At 42.9% G+C, this 13,934-nt stretch overlaps 1 protein-coding gene across 1 annotated transcript in view; it reads left to right on the top strand.

Moving 5' to 3' along the window:
• The window catches only part of TRIM62 (tripartite motif containing 62), a 57,930-nt gene that overhangs the window by 32,104 nt on the left and 11,892 nt on the right, over positions 1-13,934 (top strand). The window contains exons 2-3 of the mRNA XM_030222435.1: positions 5,572-5,667; positions 13,381-13,637. Coding sequence (XP_030078295.1) covers positions 5,572-5,667; positions 13,381-13,637 — 353 coding nt within the window. The remainder of the gene's footprint in view (positions 1-5,571; positions 5,668-13,380; positions 13,638-13,934) is intronic.

The following is a 13,934-nucleotide window of genomic DNA, read 5'->3' as shown; positions in this document are numbered from 1 at the left end:
CCAATGGTCAGCTGTTCAATCAGAGCACCTTAGACGCGATTTAAACAGGTCTAACTTAGAACATCCTTTTTGGACATTTTTTCCCGTTCGTTATCGCTGTTGGACATCCTGATTTTGAGTCCTCCCTAGTCCTGCCCAAAACACGCCCACAACATGTTCCCTTGGTATTCAGCTGTTCTGCGGGGTTGGATGTCCTTTTTCTGCCTTTGCAAAATCAGGATTTGGATGTTTCAAGCGCTTGAATGGCCATTTGGGTATTTTGAGATGTCTATATTCTTTGAAAATAAACTCCTAAATTTTCAGCTGAAATTTCATCTTAATTTAGGAGCTTAACAGTTATGCTTATAAATTTAATGTCGTTAATTTGCCTAATTTATGAGCCTAGAGCTGAAAATCGGCACCATGCTCCTAACTTAGTTTCCCCACGCTAAATCTGGCCTGTTTGCCACTCACTTTTTATGCTCCTAAATGTAAGAGTTTAGTGAAATTTTGGGGTTGATACTCAAAGCAATTTAACAGGGCAGGAGAGGCTGTGCTTCTGTTGGTGTTTTTGACGTTACCTAACGTTATGTACAGTAGGTTGTCTTTTGTTATGAACGTATTTCTTTACTAAACTAAGTTTAGGTTGATTCTTTCTATTTGTGGTTCATTCATTTGATAATACGAGATACTTCTAGTTACACCCTCTGATAAGTACATATCAGTTAACAATTCATCTGCCACTAGCCTTTTTATGCTTTCATCTATCTGTGTTTAATATTTATTTTAATTTCTTTTATTTTGCCTGCAAGATATCAAAGTTATATACTTTCAGATAGTTGATATTTTTCCGTCCCTAGTTCATAGTCTTAAGGAGCCAATGTAGAAATCCTCGTGCTAGAGCCGCGAAACCACCCCTCCAAAAATAGCGCAGCACGCTACAAGCAGTGAACATGCAAATTACTGCTGCGTTAAAGTCACGTCAGTAATCTGCAGATCATTGCAAAATGTCATCATTCCTGTCCTCCTCTGAGCTGCAGTTGGCTCTGACAGAAGGATGACATTTTAAAAAGAAAAAGTGCTGGTGGTCTGTACCGACTCCTGATCTCCCCCCCCCCCCCCCCCCCCCCGCCCCAGTATTAAAGAATTTCCCTGGTGTCTAGTGGTCCTTCCACCCCCTGATAGGATCAACAGCAAATTGCAGAATCTGCCCTTGGTCAGGATAAACAATAGCTTTTGAGATTATTCTTTAGAAACAGAGATAAGACTTTTCATGGTTTTAAGATCAGGGTTTTCCCTACTATTTCTTGAGATGCCCAGAGTTGAAAGAAGTAGTTATTCTTGGATCTCTAATTGCGGACTTGAGTGAATCAGTAACTTAGATCATATCCTGTTATATATTTGTAATTTTTTAGATTTTCTTATTTTATCTTCTTTTTTTCCTGATTACTGATCACTTTGGTGTACAAGTATGTTGTTTGCTTGGTTGTATATTGGTTTAAATTGCATAAATAAATAAAAAATTAAAAAAAGAAGAAGAAGAAAGGTGGTCATTTAAATCGGTTGCCTAGAATGGCCTGGTCTTTTCTTTTGAGCCACATTTTTATTAGAAACTAGGAAAGAAGGCCCGTTTCTCAGAGCAATGAAACGGGCGCTAGCTTTTTTTTTTTGGGGGGGGGGGGTGACTCACATACGGAGAACAGTGGCGATTTTCCTGGGCTGCCCCGTGGCTCGTCGTGGTTGTAGCTGGTTCGTGCGCCCCCACTGTTGTTAGCATTGTCGTAGCTCTGTGTGGGTGGCGATTTTCCTGGGCTGCCCTTGACGTCATCGCGTTTTGACGCGAGGGCGGAGCACAGGTACAGTAATAAAACTCACCCTCAACGTTTGCTCCGCCCTCGATGTCATGATGTTTGACGCAAGGGCGGGGCCCGGTGGCTTCACCACCACGAACCTGAAGGAACTGAAGTCAGTGGCTTGGCTTCACTGACGTCAGTGTCCTCAGAACGTTGAGGGTGAGTTTTATTATAGTAGATAAGTCAACACAGTGGAAACCTGTGCATTACGGTTGTTTAACTTAGAGACCCTCCAGCGCCACCCCTCACCCACACACCCCATTGGCTACTTTCCTGATATGAGTGACTGTAGGTCTGTGTCCTCTTCTCACATGACCCCCCTACACTCAGTACTGATTGACTCATTGAATTTCCCTGCCCACCACAGGTTAAAAGGTGCCGCGTGTGGTAGCAGTCATTGCCTTCAATAATTCCAGCTTTTTGCTTTATTTTTCTTTGATTAGTTTTATTACAAACTACACTGCAACTAAGTCATCTCTTCTTCAGTGTGAGGGAAGAGAGAAGAAATGTTGGCCTAACATCCCATCCACCTGTCTTCGGTGTCTCTCTGTCTGACTAAATTGAAGGCTCCATTGAGCAGAGAGGATCCTGTTCTATGCATCTGTAGTAGGAACACGATGGGATGTCTTTCCTTTTGTATTAAGATGTTCTTCATTGGGGATAGTAGTGCGACATGTAAAAAGATGTCCAGGATCAGTAGTCATGTCCTTACTAAGGCAGGGTGTCTCTTTTGGGTTTATATTTTATTTATTTATTTGTTAGATTTGTACCCCACATTTTCCCACTCATTTGCAGGCTCAATGTGGCTTACATACTACCCACCGTATGGCGATCGCCAAATCCGGTATGAACAAATACAAAGTGATGTTATGGTAGAGTAAGGTTCATGTATCACAGATACATTAGGGAATCATAGAGAGGAAGAGTTATTATATGCCCACTACGGGCTTTGGTTTTGTTGTGTTGCAGGGTACAGGCATTTAAGTAGGGTCGGTAGGGTATGCCTTTTTGAACAGGTTGGTTTTTAGTGATTTCCGGAAGTTTAGGTGGTCGTACGTTGTTTTCAAGGCTTTTGATAATGCGTTCCAGAGTTATGTGCTTATGTAGGAAAAGCTGGATGCATGAGTTGATTTGTATTTGAGTCCTTTGCAGCTTGGGTAGTGGAGGTTTAGGTATGTTCGTGTTGATCCTGTTGTGTTTCTGGTTGGTAGGTCTATGAGGTCTGTCATGTATCCCGGGGCTTCGCCATAGATAATTTTATGAACCAGGGTGCAGATTTTGAAAGCAATATGTTCTTTGATTGGGAGCCAGTGCAGTTTTTCTTGGAGGGGTTTGGCGCTTTCGAATCGTGTTTTTCCAAATATAAGCCTGGCTGCCGTATTTTGAGCGGTCTGGAGTTTCTTTATGATTTGTTCCTTGCATCCCGCATAGATTTCATTGCAGTGTTCTACATGGCTTAGTACCATTGATTGTATTGCTTGTTAAGTGAAGTTAAATACGCTGATTGGCTTGCTAAACTGATTTGGTTATGTTCATTGTTATAGAATATGCCTGGATTTCGGTGCAGATCTCAAGGCACCCTATATGGAATCTGGCAGATAGTGGCTAACCGGCTGTATTGCGTGATATATCAGTCCTGCTCTCCTGTCTGGCAGCAGTGGCATGTCTCCGCTGCTTCAGGAGTGTCAGAATCTTAGGACAGGACCCAGGAAGTGGCTGTTGTGAAGGTATCATGACTGATTTCTCCAAAGAACAGAAGACGATCTCAGTGGCTTTGCTGGGAAAGTGGAATGTTGGAAAGGGTCAAGGATTTGATATACTGACTTTTCTGTGGTATAACCAAACTGGCTGTTTGGTTGGGGAGTAGCAGAAACCTTCTTTGCTTCTAGAAACATTTACAGCTGGTAAACATCCATTGTCCACTAGGTAGCTGCAAATGCCTCCCCCAAACTCTCCTTTCATGGAGATACCAGATCTCAGCAGTGCCTCCAGAGGCATATTCCAAATTTTTTATTAAATATTTCCAAAATATTGCTGTAACAGATAATGGGGGTTTAGCAATATTTTATTTATTTATTTATTTGTTGCATTTGTATCCCACATTTTACCACCTCTTTGCAGGCTCAATGTGACTTACAATACATCATGAATATTGTCATCTTAGACCACTGTTACATTTTCTTTCATTAGAAGTGGACCTGTCGTTCTAATGTCTTCAGTTTCCCAATATAAACCAAGTAGAATGTCTGAATCTGTTTAGAAAATACAGTTGACCCATCCCACCATTCGAAAACGTGTATTTCTAACGGCTCTAGTGCCATCCAGATCAAGTCAGTTGTGAGCGCTTTCTTTTCCTTGACTGCCCACGCTTAACAGGGGACACCTCAGATACTAAAATTGGGCTAGAGAGAAGTCCAGAGCCAGCCTTTTCTACCAACATTGAGCCAGGCAACCCTGGATCAAAGGATATTCCCTGCTTTCCCTCTCCATCATCCCCTGGCATCACATTTGTGGCAAAAAGAAAGTTCTGTTTCCTGCTGGGTCCTGGCCAAGAACAACAAATCTCGGGGCTGTACAATATCTCGATCTCTGGCTGACAGATCACAGCTGCCAGAGTGTCATCTCAGCAGGGCTGGAGAAGGCAATCTATGATGAGACCAATGAGGAAGATCCCCATCCGTTTGACAATGGTAATATCAGTCTGTCAAGAAGTGAGATGGAAGCGGGACTTGGGTTAAGCATCTCGCTTCTGCCATGGCCATTTTTACCCCCACAGCTTGATTTTCGTTTAAGGTGCTTCAAACTTTTGCAAAATTGTATTTTTGGATGTGGACAGCTGTCTCTCTGTCACAGGAGCTGTCCACACTGTGGTACTGAACACCCACCTGTAGCCAGCAGTTGCTTACTTACAGTTATCCTTCATAATGAGAATCTTCTGGAACATCTGTACCACCATTCACAGCTGAGAAATGGACTTTAGGAAGCCCTCAGGTGTATTAGTCATTCTGGGTTTAAGAACCAATGACCAAGTGATTTCTGAAGATTTAGTCCTTGTGGCCCCTTGATAGGTCTGCAAATATACCTGTATACACCACATTGTAGTGCCACCTGCTGTTCAGTTTGAGAATTCCATGGCCCTTTGATAGCTGTGTTCTTCACTGCCAAGAAAGAGAGCACTGCTATCACTGATATTTGAGTGAGGACTGAAAAAATATAATTTTTTTTTAATCTGCACGTGAAGGTTTTGTCATGACGTTGTTACAGTCCTTTCAGCTTGCCTTCCTGCAGTCCTGTTCACCTGTGAATTGGACACAGTTTTATTTATTTGTTGCATTTGTACCCCACATTTTCCCACCTCTTTGCAGGCTCAATGTGGCTTACATGGTACCGTAAAGGCGTTCGCCCAGTCCAGTAGGAACAAATACAGTGTGCTGTATGATAGGATAAGGTTCATGTGTTACAGACACATTTGGGAATCGTACGATAAGGTTCAGATGTTACAGACACATTTGGAAACATAGAGATGAAGTTATGTTATGTCCATTCTGAGCTTTGGTTTTGTTGTGTAGCAGGATCCTGGCATTTAAGTTGGGTCCGTAGGGTATGCCTTTTTGAATAGATTGGTTTTTAGTGGTCTCCGGAAGTCTAGGTGGTCATAATTTGTGGTGCACCTGCTTTTTGCAGGCGATGACCGGGAAGGGAACTAATAGGGTTTTCTTTTTCCGTTTTTCTCTTACAGCGGGAACTGAAGGAACAGCTTCAAGCTTTGCAGGACAGTGAATCTGGGCATACAGAGGCATTGCATCTCCTCAAACGTCAGCTGGCTGAGACCAAGGTAAGCTCAAAGGAGCAGCCTCCTGCATCTGCAGCCTGCAGTGCTTAAGTTTGAAAAGCAGGCATGGATTTTGATAATTTCACAATAAGATCTGCTGAAATAGAATTAAGAACCTTTCAAAATATCACCAACTACCTAATATGACTTAGATGTTATGAGGGGCAGTTTTTCAAATTGGGATGTCAGGTCAGAGTTTACAGGAACTTTTCCCTGTGAACTTTCCATCAGTTCTCAAAAGGAAAATGTGAGCTTTCTTTCCCTGTAGAAAATTACCTGTGCCTGTTTTTCTGTAGGTATTATTTTCTGGCCAAAACAACATGCTGCCTTATTTTGAAAGTACAAAGTATACATGCGTTTGCCTCTTCCAACCTAAATCCCATCCTGGGAACACTTCCAAGGAACTACGGGGTAGATATTCAGCTGATGGCTGTGAACATTTTTTAGCCAGCAGCGGTGTTATTCCCAGATATTCAATACCCAGCCATGTCTGGGCACTGGCATTGAATATCTGGGTTTATGCGCCCAGCTATCTCTTATGCGGTTAAGCGCAATATTCAGCGACACCGCATAAAGATAGCTCTATGTATTATGAAGTCCGATATGGCTGCTTAACTTAACTTAACTGCATAAGTGCAGACTCCTCCCCTGGACCGCCCACCAAATGGCCGACTTTCACGTTGGTGGTCTGCGGTGATATTCAGAAGCACTAATTGGTTAACTGCCACTGAATTGCAATGGATAGCCCCACATGAAGAAACAAATTTTGAAAATAGCCCCCCTCCTCTTCTTCGATCCTTCCTGTTCTTTTTTTTAACAGGTTGGGCAGCTCCTTTTTTCTTTTCAGGGTTAGGGAAAGGTACCTAGTTGAAGGGGTGAATATTTCCCGAAGAAGTCACTAGACCACCAGGGCAGTAGTAAGGTAAAGGGAAGGGGGTGACGGGGTATGTGACAGGGGGGGAGGGAAAATGTGCCAGGGGGCGGAGCGAGGGCCTGATAGGGGCGGAGCAAAGGCATGGAAGGGGGTGGGGTGTGAAAGTGGGTGGGTGTGTGGTGGGGCGGGGCATGTGTCCTTTTTGGGGGACAAAATATGGTAACCCTAAGTGGCAGGAGGTTGTACCTTTTGATCCTGCTGCTCTCTGCTTCTTCAGCCGGTAACACCAGTGGGCTTAGAATGTCAGAACAGGCACTTCTTGTATTCTCGTGAGAAATAGGTTTCAAACTGTCCCAAAGAAGCAGAAAGCCGTGAGAGCAAAGGCACAATCTCCCACTGCTGTCCAAGGTAGAAGGGGGCTGGAGCTAGGCCAAAGGGGGGTTGCAGCTTGGAAATGCCACATCATTTGTTTTTTCTTGACATGAATATGCCAGTAAACCTCTATTTTTCTGATTCTGGTAAAGCACCTAATTGCCTCAAAAATAAACCTCTAAAATTCCAAAAGTGAAACCACTATGATCAGAAGCCCTGCGTGTGGGTTGTCTTCATCCTTTTTCATTAGGATGCTGCATAGAGCCACATACCATGAAGCTTCTGGTTGTGTTCTGTGTGAATGAAAGAATGTGACAGGGTATCAGTATGTAATGAATCCTAGCACTAATGAGCTTGGACTTCAGATTTTCATTAATTGTTATAGCTGACAGGAGAATAAAAGGTGACACAGAGTCAGTAATTAAGGTGCAGGGAGAATTTTCCAAGCTATTTGCCCAGGCACTCTTAATCCAGTTTAGGGAGAAAATTATCAGTGTGGGCTACCTTTAGGACATGTTATTTTACTGTTAACCTCAGTTATTAGTAACTAGGTCTCATGGCATAAAATGGGATCTGTGGTAAAATAACCCTTCTTTCACATTGATAACTTCCCCCTTATTGTGAAGAGTTTTAGTCTCTGGTAACCAGAGCTGATATTGTGATGTCATAATGCCATTCCACCAATGCCTAAGAGCCAGCCTTATCAGTGATGTCACAGTGGCTTGATTGTCCTATACTTGGCTCACTTTCCCCCCTTAGTGTGAAGAGTTTGTCTCTGGTAACCAGAGCTGATATTGTGATGTCATAATGCCTCATTCCACCAATGCCTAAGAGCCAACCTCATCAGTGATGTCACAATGGCTTGATTATTCTAGACTCACTTTTATTACATTATAGCAGTGACTTCCATTTCTAGAGACATTTCTTTATTCTTTAAATGGGGACATTATCAACATGTTCTCATTGCATAAAATGGGACTTGTGCTTAAACAATACGAGTTGTGATAAAATAATTGATCTTAACAGTAGCCCACATTGATAAATCCCCCCCCCCCCTTAAAGTTTGTACAGGGTTCCAGAGCATGGGTGCTTTTGGCCAGATTGAGGTAAATTATTTAGGATAGGTTTCAAGAATAACTTGGTGATTTTAATCTATGCAGTATATTTTCCAGTAAAGTTTGCCCGTACTTAGAGCAGATATGAAAATCTGGTCATACTTTGTATCCAGGGTGATTTTCAAAGTGAAAATAGAAATGTACACAGTAATATAGTAAATGACAGCAGATGAAAACCAGTATGGTCCATCTAGGCTGCCCAGTAAGGTGGCTAGAGTTGTACCTGACACTCTGCAAACTAAACCCCTCTGTGCCCTTGTTTGGGATTGTACCTGTTGCTCTGTGCAGTTTATATCCTCCTATGCCTTATTCAAAGTGTGACGTTCTTTTAAGTTTTTCTGTGATTCCCTCCTCTTGCTATGTTAATTCAAACTTAATATATCACCTTTTCGTGCAAAGCAGGTCAAAGCAGTTTCCAATCATAAAAACAAAATTGAGGAAATGAACTCCAACAATGCTATTTACAGATCTTCTGTAATCCGCCCCTTTCTTTCCGAGCACTCTACCAAAACCCTCATCCACACCCTTGTCACCTCTCGTTTAGACTACTGCAATCTGCTTCTTGCTGGCCTCCCACTTAGTCACCTCTCCCCTCTCCAGTCGGTTCAAAACTCTGCTGCCCGTCTCATCTTCCGCCAGGGTGGCTTTACTCATACTACCCCTCTCCTCAAGACCCTTCACTGGCTCCCTATCCGTTTTCACATCCTGTTCAAACTTCTTCTACTAACCTATAAATGTACTCACTCTGCTGCTCCCTAGTATCTCTCCACACTCGTCCTTCCCTACACCCCTTCCCGTGCACTCCGCTCCATGGATAAATCCTTCTTATCTGTTCCCTTCTCCACTACTGCCAACTCCAGACTTCGCGCCTTCTGTCTCGCTGCACCCTATGCCTGGAATAAACTTCCTGAGCCCCTACGTCTTGCCCCATCCTTGGCCACCTTTAAATCTAGACTGAAAGCCCACCTCTTTAACATTGCTTTTGACTCGTAACCACTTGTAACCACTTGCCTGCTTAGACCCTCTAAACATTAATACTGCAAAATGGTAGCAAGCTGTAAACCAATGGTAGCAAGCCTCACCAATCTAATGCATTTTTTTGAGGGGGTAAGCAAACATGTGGACAATGGGGAGCCGGTTGATATTGTATATCTGGATTTTCAGAAGGCGTTTGACAAAGTGCCGCACGAAAGACTCCTGAAGAAATTGCAGAGTCATGGAATCGGAGGTAGGGTATTATTATGGATTAAGAAGTGGTTGAAAGATAGGAAGCAGAGAGTAGGATTGCGTGGCCAGTATTCTCAGTGGAGGAGGGTAGTTAGTGGGGTCCCGCAGGGGTCTGTGCTGGGTCCGTTGCTTTTTAATGTATTTATAAATGACCTAGAGATGGGAATAACTAGTGAGGTAATTAAATTCGCCGATGACACAAAATTATTCAGGGTCGTCAAGTCGCAGGAGGAATGTGAACGATTACAGGAGGACCTTGCGAGACTGGGAGAATGGGCGTGCAAGTGGCAGATGAAGTTCAATGTTGACAAGTGCAAAGTGATGCATGTGGGTAAGAGGAACCCGAATTATAGCTACGTCTTGCAAGGTTCCGCGTTAGGAGTTACGGATCAAGAAAGGGATCTGGGTGTCGTCGTCGATGATACGCTGAAACCTTCTGCTCAGTGTGCTGCTGCGGCTAGGAAAGCGAATAGAATGTTGGGTGTTATTAAGAAGGGTATGGAGTCCAGGTGTGCGGATGTTATAATGCCGTTGTATCGCTCCATGGTGCGACCGCACCTGGAGTATTGTGTTCAGTACTGGTCTCCGTATCTCAAAAAAGATATAGTAGAATTGGAAAAGGTACAGCGAAGGGCGACGAAAATGATAGTGGGGATGGGACGACTTTCCTATGAAGAGAGGCTGAGAAGGCTAGGGCTTTTCAGCTTGGAGAAGAGACGGCTGAGGGGAGATATGATAGAAGTGTATAAAATAATGAGTGGAATGGATCGGGTGGATGTGAAGCGACTGTTCACGCTATCCAAAAATACTAGGACTAGAGGGCATGAGTTGAAGCTACAGTGTGGTAAATTTAAAACGAATCGGAGAAAATTTTTCTTCACCCAACGTGTAATTAGACTCTGGAATTCATTGCCGGAGAACGTGGTACGGGCGGTTAGCTTGACGGAGTTTAAAAAGGGGTTAGATAGATTCCTAAAGGACAAGTCCATAGACCGCTATTAAATGGACTGGAAAAATTCCTCATTTTTAGGTACAACTTGTCTGGAATGTTTTTACGTTTGGGGAGCGTGCCAGGTGCCCTTGACCTGGATTGGCCACTGTCGGTGACAGGATGCTGGGCTAGATGGACCTTTGGTCTTTCCCAGTATGGCACTACTTATGTACTTATGTACTTATGTACTTATGTACTTAATTTGAATTCACAGTCCAAGACCCCTTCAGGGCAACTGAACTACTTAAGCCCCAGCCCTGGCTATTAACAAGTGCAGGCCGAAGTTGTTTCTTTAAACGTCTGCAGTAACAAAGGCTGGAATTGGGGCCTTTGTTGTACAGCTGCTGATTACTCAGAGATAGAAAAGCTAGCTATATTCTAGAAAGCAACAAAAATCTCTATAGACTGTTAAGCAATTTTGCAATTTGGAAAAAGAGCAATTGGTAAAGAAAAGAAAAACTTAAGCAATTGTCAGAAGCTCATGATTAGCCAATGACAGAAAGTGAATCATAGAAGGTTGCAAGCGACGTGACCACATCACACCGTTTTTGCAAAAACGTCATTGGCTGCCGGTACAATACAGGGCTAAATTTAAAACTCTATGTCTGATCTTCAAGGCCCTAAACGGAAATGGCTCAGAGTATCTGAAGAATAGGATGATCCTCCATACACCGCCAAGGACACTAAGGTCCTCCCAAGGACTTTCACTAACTACACCATCTCCAAAAGACATTACACGATGTGATACCTGCAAGCGAGCCTTCTCCAGAGTAGCCCCCACACTCTGGAATGCATTGCCTGAAAGGCTCCGCTTAGCACAAGACTGTCTCTACTTCAGGAAGCCGGTGAAAGCTTGGCTCTTCAACCAAGCCTTTAACGGAAGAAGTAACTAACTTGTTTGTCTCACTCACACACACAAGGATTGACTTGGGCTGCACATACTGCAGCGGGACATGTTTATCCACTCCTACCCTACGAGATAATATTTAACCATCTTTCTGACCTCACGTGCAACTTTCTTAAAATCAATCACCTTACTTTCTAATTCTTCCTACTTTCTTACTCATCTATATGTTACAACTTTGCCTTACCCTTCACTACCAGTTATAATGTTCTAGTACATATTGTGTTGTCATTGCAAGTAGTATACAATGCCATACTTTGTTGTTCGAATATTTTTTTACTGCTCTAATTGCCTCCTGCTCATGTTTGATCTATTCTTACTGTACACCGCCTTGAGTGAATTCCTTCAAAAAGGTGGTAAATAAATCCTAATAAAGCAATTTATTTTTGAGCAACTAATGAAGAGACAAACTTTAAGCAGCCAGAACATAAGAGGCAGAAAGAGAATTCAAGCTGCCAGAAACTGCAAAAATTTAGCAATTTATCCAGACGGCTTCTCCCACTGCACTTCTGCCCCAGTACCTCACCTTATGCAGTTAAGTACAATATTCAGCCGTTAACTGCATAAGCTGAACCGCCCAATTTAAACAGTTACCTTATGCCATAAAGGGCTGAATATGGGCACCTCAATGCATAAGTGCCAACTCCATTTCCAGAATGCCCATAAGTTAGCCAGCCTCGGCGCAGATGCTAACTTCGAATATTCAGCGTCGCTAACCGGTTAATTGGCACTGAATATCATCAGCCAGAGACAAGCGATTTAAGGGGACAGGAGCCTCTCCTGCCTGCTTTAATCCTTTTGACCATTGCCCGGAGGGAGGTTAAGCCAAGGCAGGCTTTTGGTGGGATATGACCTGGGCAGCTGTACAAGGTGGCATGCGTGAGGGGTGTTTCTGTGCAGGTCTCTTACCATCCCACTGCCTTGTCCTTCCACATCTTGTGGCCAGTAGGAAGGAAGGGGGTTGGGGAATAATGGGGAGACTGAAAAGATGTTGTACTGGAGTCACTCCACTGCTAAAGAAGGAAGTGCTATGTTTATCGTTTATTCATTTACTAGACCGTCGCTTATTACAAAAGTAAATCAGAACGGTTTACAATTTAATATAACATTAAAAACGGTGGATAAACATACTCTGAAATCCATTTATGATAGGAAAGCACAGCAAAAGACATTCTATTAATAACATTCTTACAAATTTCTCAGGCTATAATCATAAAAACATGTAATAAAATAAAAAAATCTAAAAAAAAAATTCTTTTTTCTATTTTATGTTTTCCTCCTTTCTTTCTCCCTCCTATTTCCTTCTTTTCTCCTTTGTTTTTATTTTAAACATTATTTTCAAATGACTCTCGAAAAAAAAATATGTTTTTAAAATTTTACAAAAATGAGTATAAGAATCTTCAAACCTAAGTTCTTTAGGAAGACAATTCCAAAATGTAGGGGCAAGGAAAAAGAATGCAGATGTTCGCATTGATTCCCACCTAGCTTTAGATGGAGGTGGAATTACCAATCTGTTGTCTGTCAATGACCGAAGTGTCCGAGTTGGTGTATAAGGAATAGTAAGATTAGACAGATATGATGGACTAGCTGAGTAAAAAGCTTTATGTGTTAGTATCAATAGAAATCAAACAAAATAAAACATGGAAAAGAAAATAAGATGATACCTTTTTTATTGGACATAACTTAATACATTAGTATCAGAACTTTATCCTAGCTTCTATTGGAAGTCAGCAGTTGCCTCCGCGAAAGGGGTGGCATTTTCAGCATTTGCACTTTAGAGCTGGCTGTGCTTAAAGTGACTCCCCCAGGATCACAGAGAGAGAGGAAATGACTCCCCTAGAATCACATAGATAGTGGTGATGTACTGGGGGGTGGTGGATCAAATACTTATTTCCCTCTGCAGAATGCAAATAAATTCATATACTTTCCACAATGTGATTTTCCGGATTTAATTTGTGATGTGCTATCTCTCACTGTTACCAATAACCTACCCTTCAATTATGGGCTGCTCATGTCTTTGTCAGTGGGCAAACTTACAAAATCAGCAAGGGATCAAATACTTATTTCCCCCACTGTAGATAGTGGTGATGTACTGGGGGGTGGTGGATAAATTGACTCTTGCAGGGTTACACAGGGAAGAATTATGACACTTGTGTTTTTGTATAAATAAAGAGGTCCATCTGTTACTCATGCTGAATTTTTTGGCCCTGGCCTTTTTTTTTTTTTCATACAGTCATCGGCAAAGATCCTGAGGGCCACCATTGGGGAAGCCTTTGAGCGGCTGCACCAGCTCTTGCGGGAGCGTCAGAAGTCCATGCTGGAGGAGCTGGAGGCCGACACAGCTCGCACCTTGAATGACATTGAGCAGAAAATCCAACGGTATAGCCAGCAACTTCGCAAAGTGCAGGAGGGAATGCAGATCCTTCAGGAGAAGCTGAGCGAGGTGGACCAGCACACCTTCCTGGCAGGCATTGCTTCCCTGTCTGAGAGGTACAGGAAGTCTTTCCCTAATGCTGCCTGGTGCTTACAGGGTTACTGCAGGGCCAACCAGGCAGAAAACAGTTAAGCTATCAAGCTCTGTTTTTTATTTTCATTCATCACCAAGCAAAAAAAAGAAATCTATCGCCCATTATTCAGCTAAGCACTGACTGTCTCTGCCTAAATTAGACCCAGATATTCAATTCCAGGCCATGTCTGAGCACCAGCATTGATTGTCCAGGTCTCGCTGAACATATGGTGGCTGCTGGGAACTGGGCCGCTGAGAGACTGAGCTTGGCCCAGGGCAAG

The sequence above is a fragment of the Microcaecilia unicolor genome, chromosome 13 (assembly GCF_901765095.1).
Source record: "Microcaecilia unicolor chromosome 13, aMicUni1.1, whole genome shotgun sequence".
In the NCBI taxonomy this organism is placed as follows: Eukaryota; Metazoa; Chordata; class Amphibia; order Gymnophiona; family Siphonopidae; genus Microcaecilia; species Microcaecilia unicolor.
This window is presented reverse-complemented; position numbering and strand designations above follow the sequence as displayed.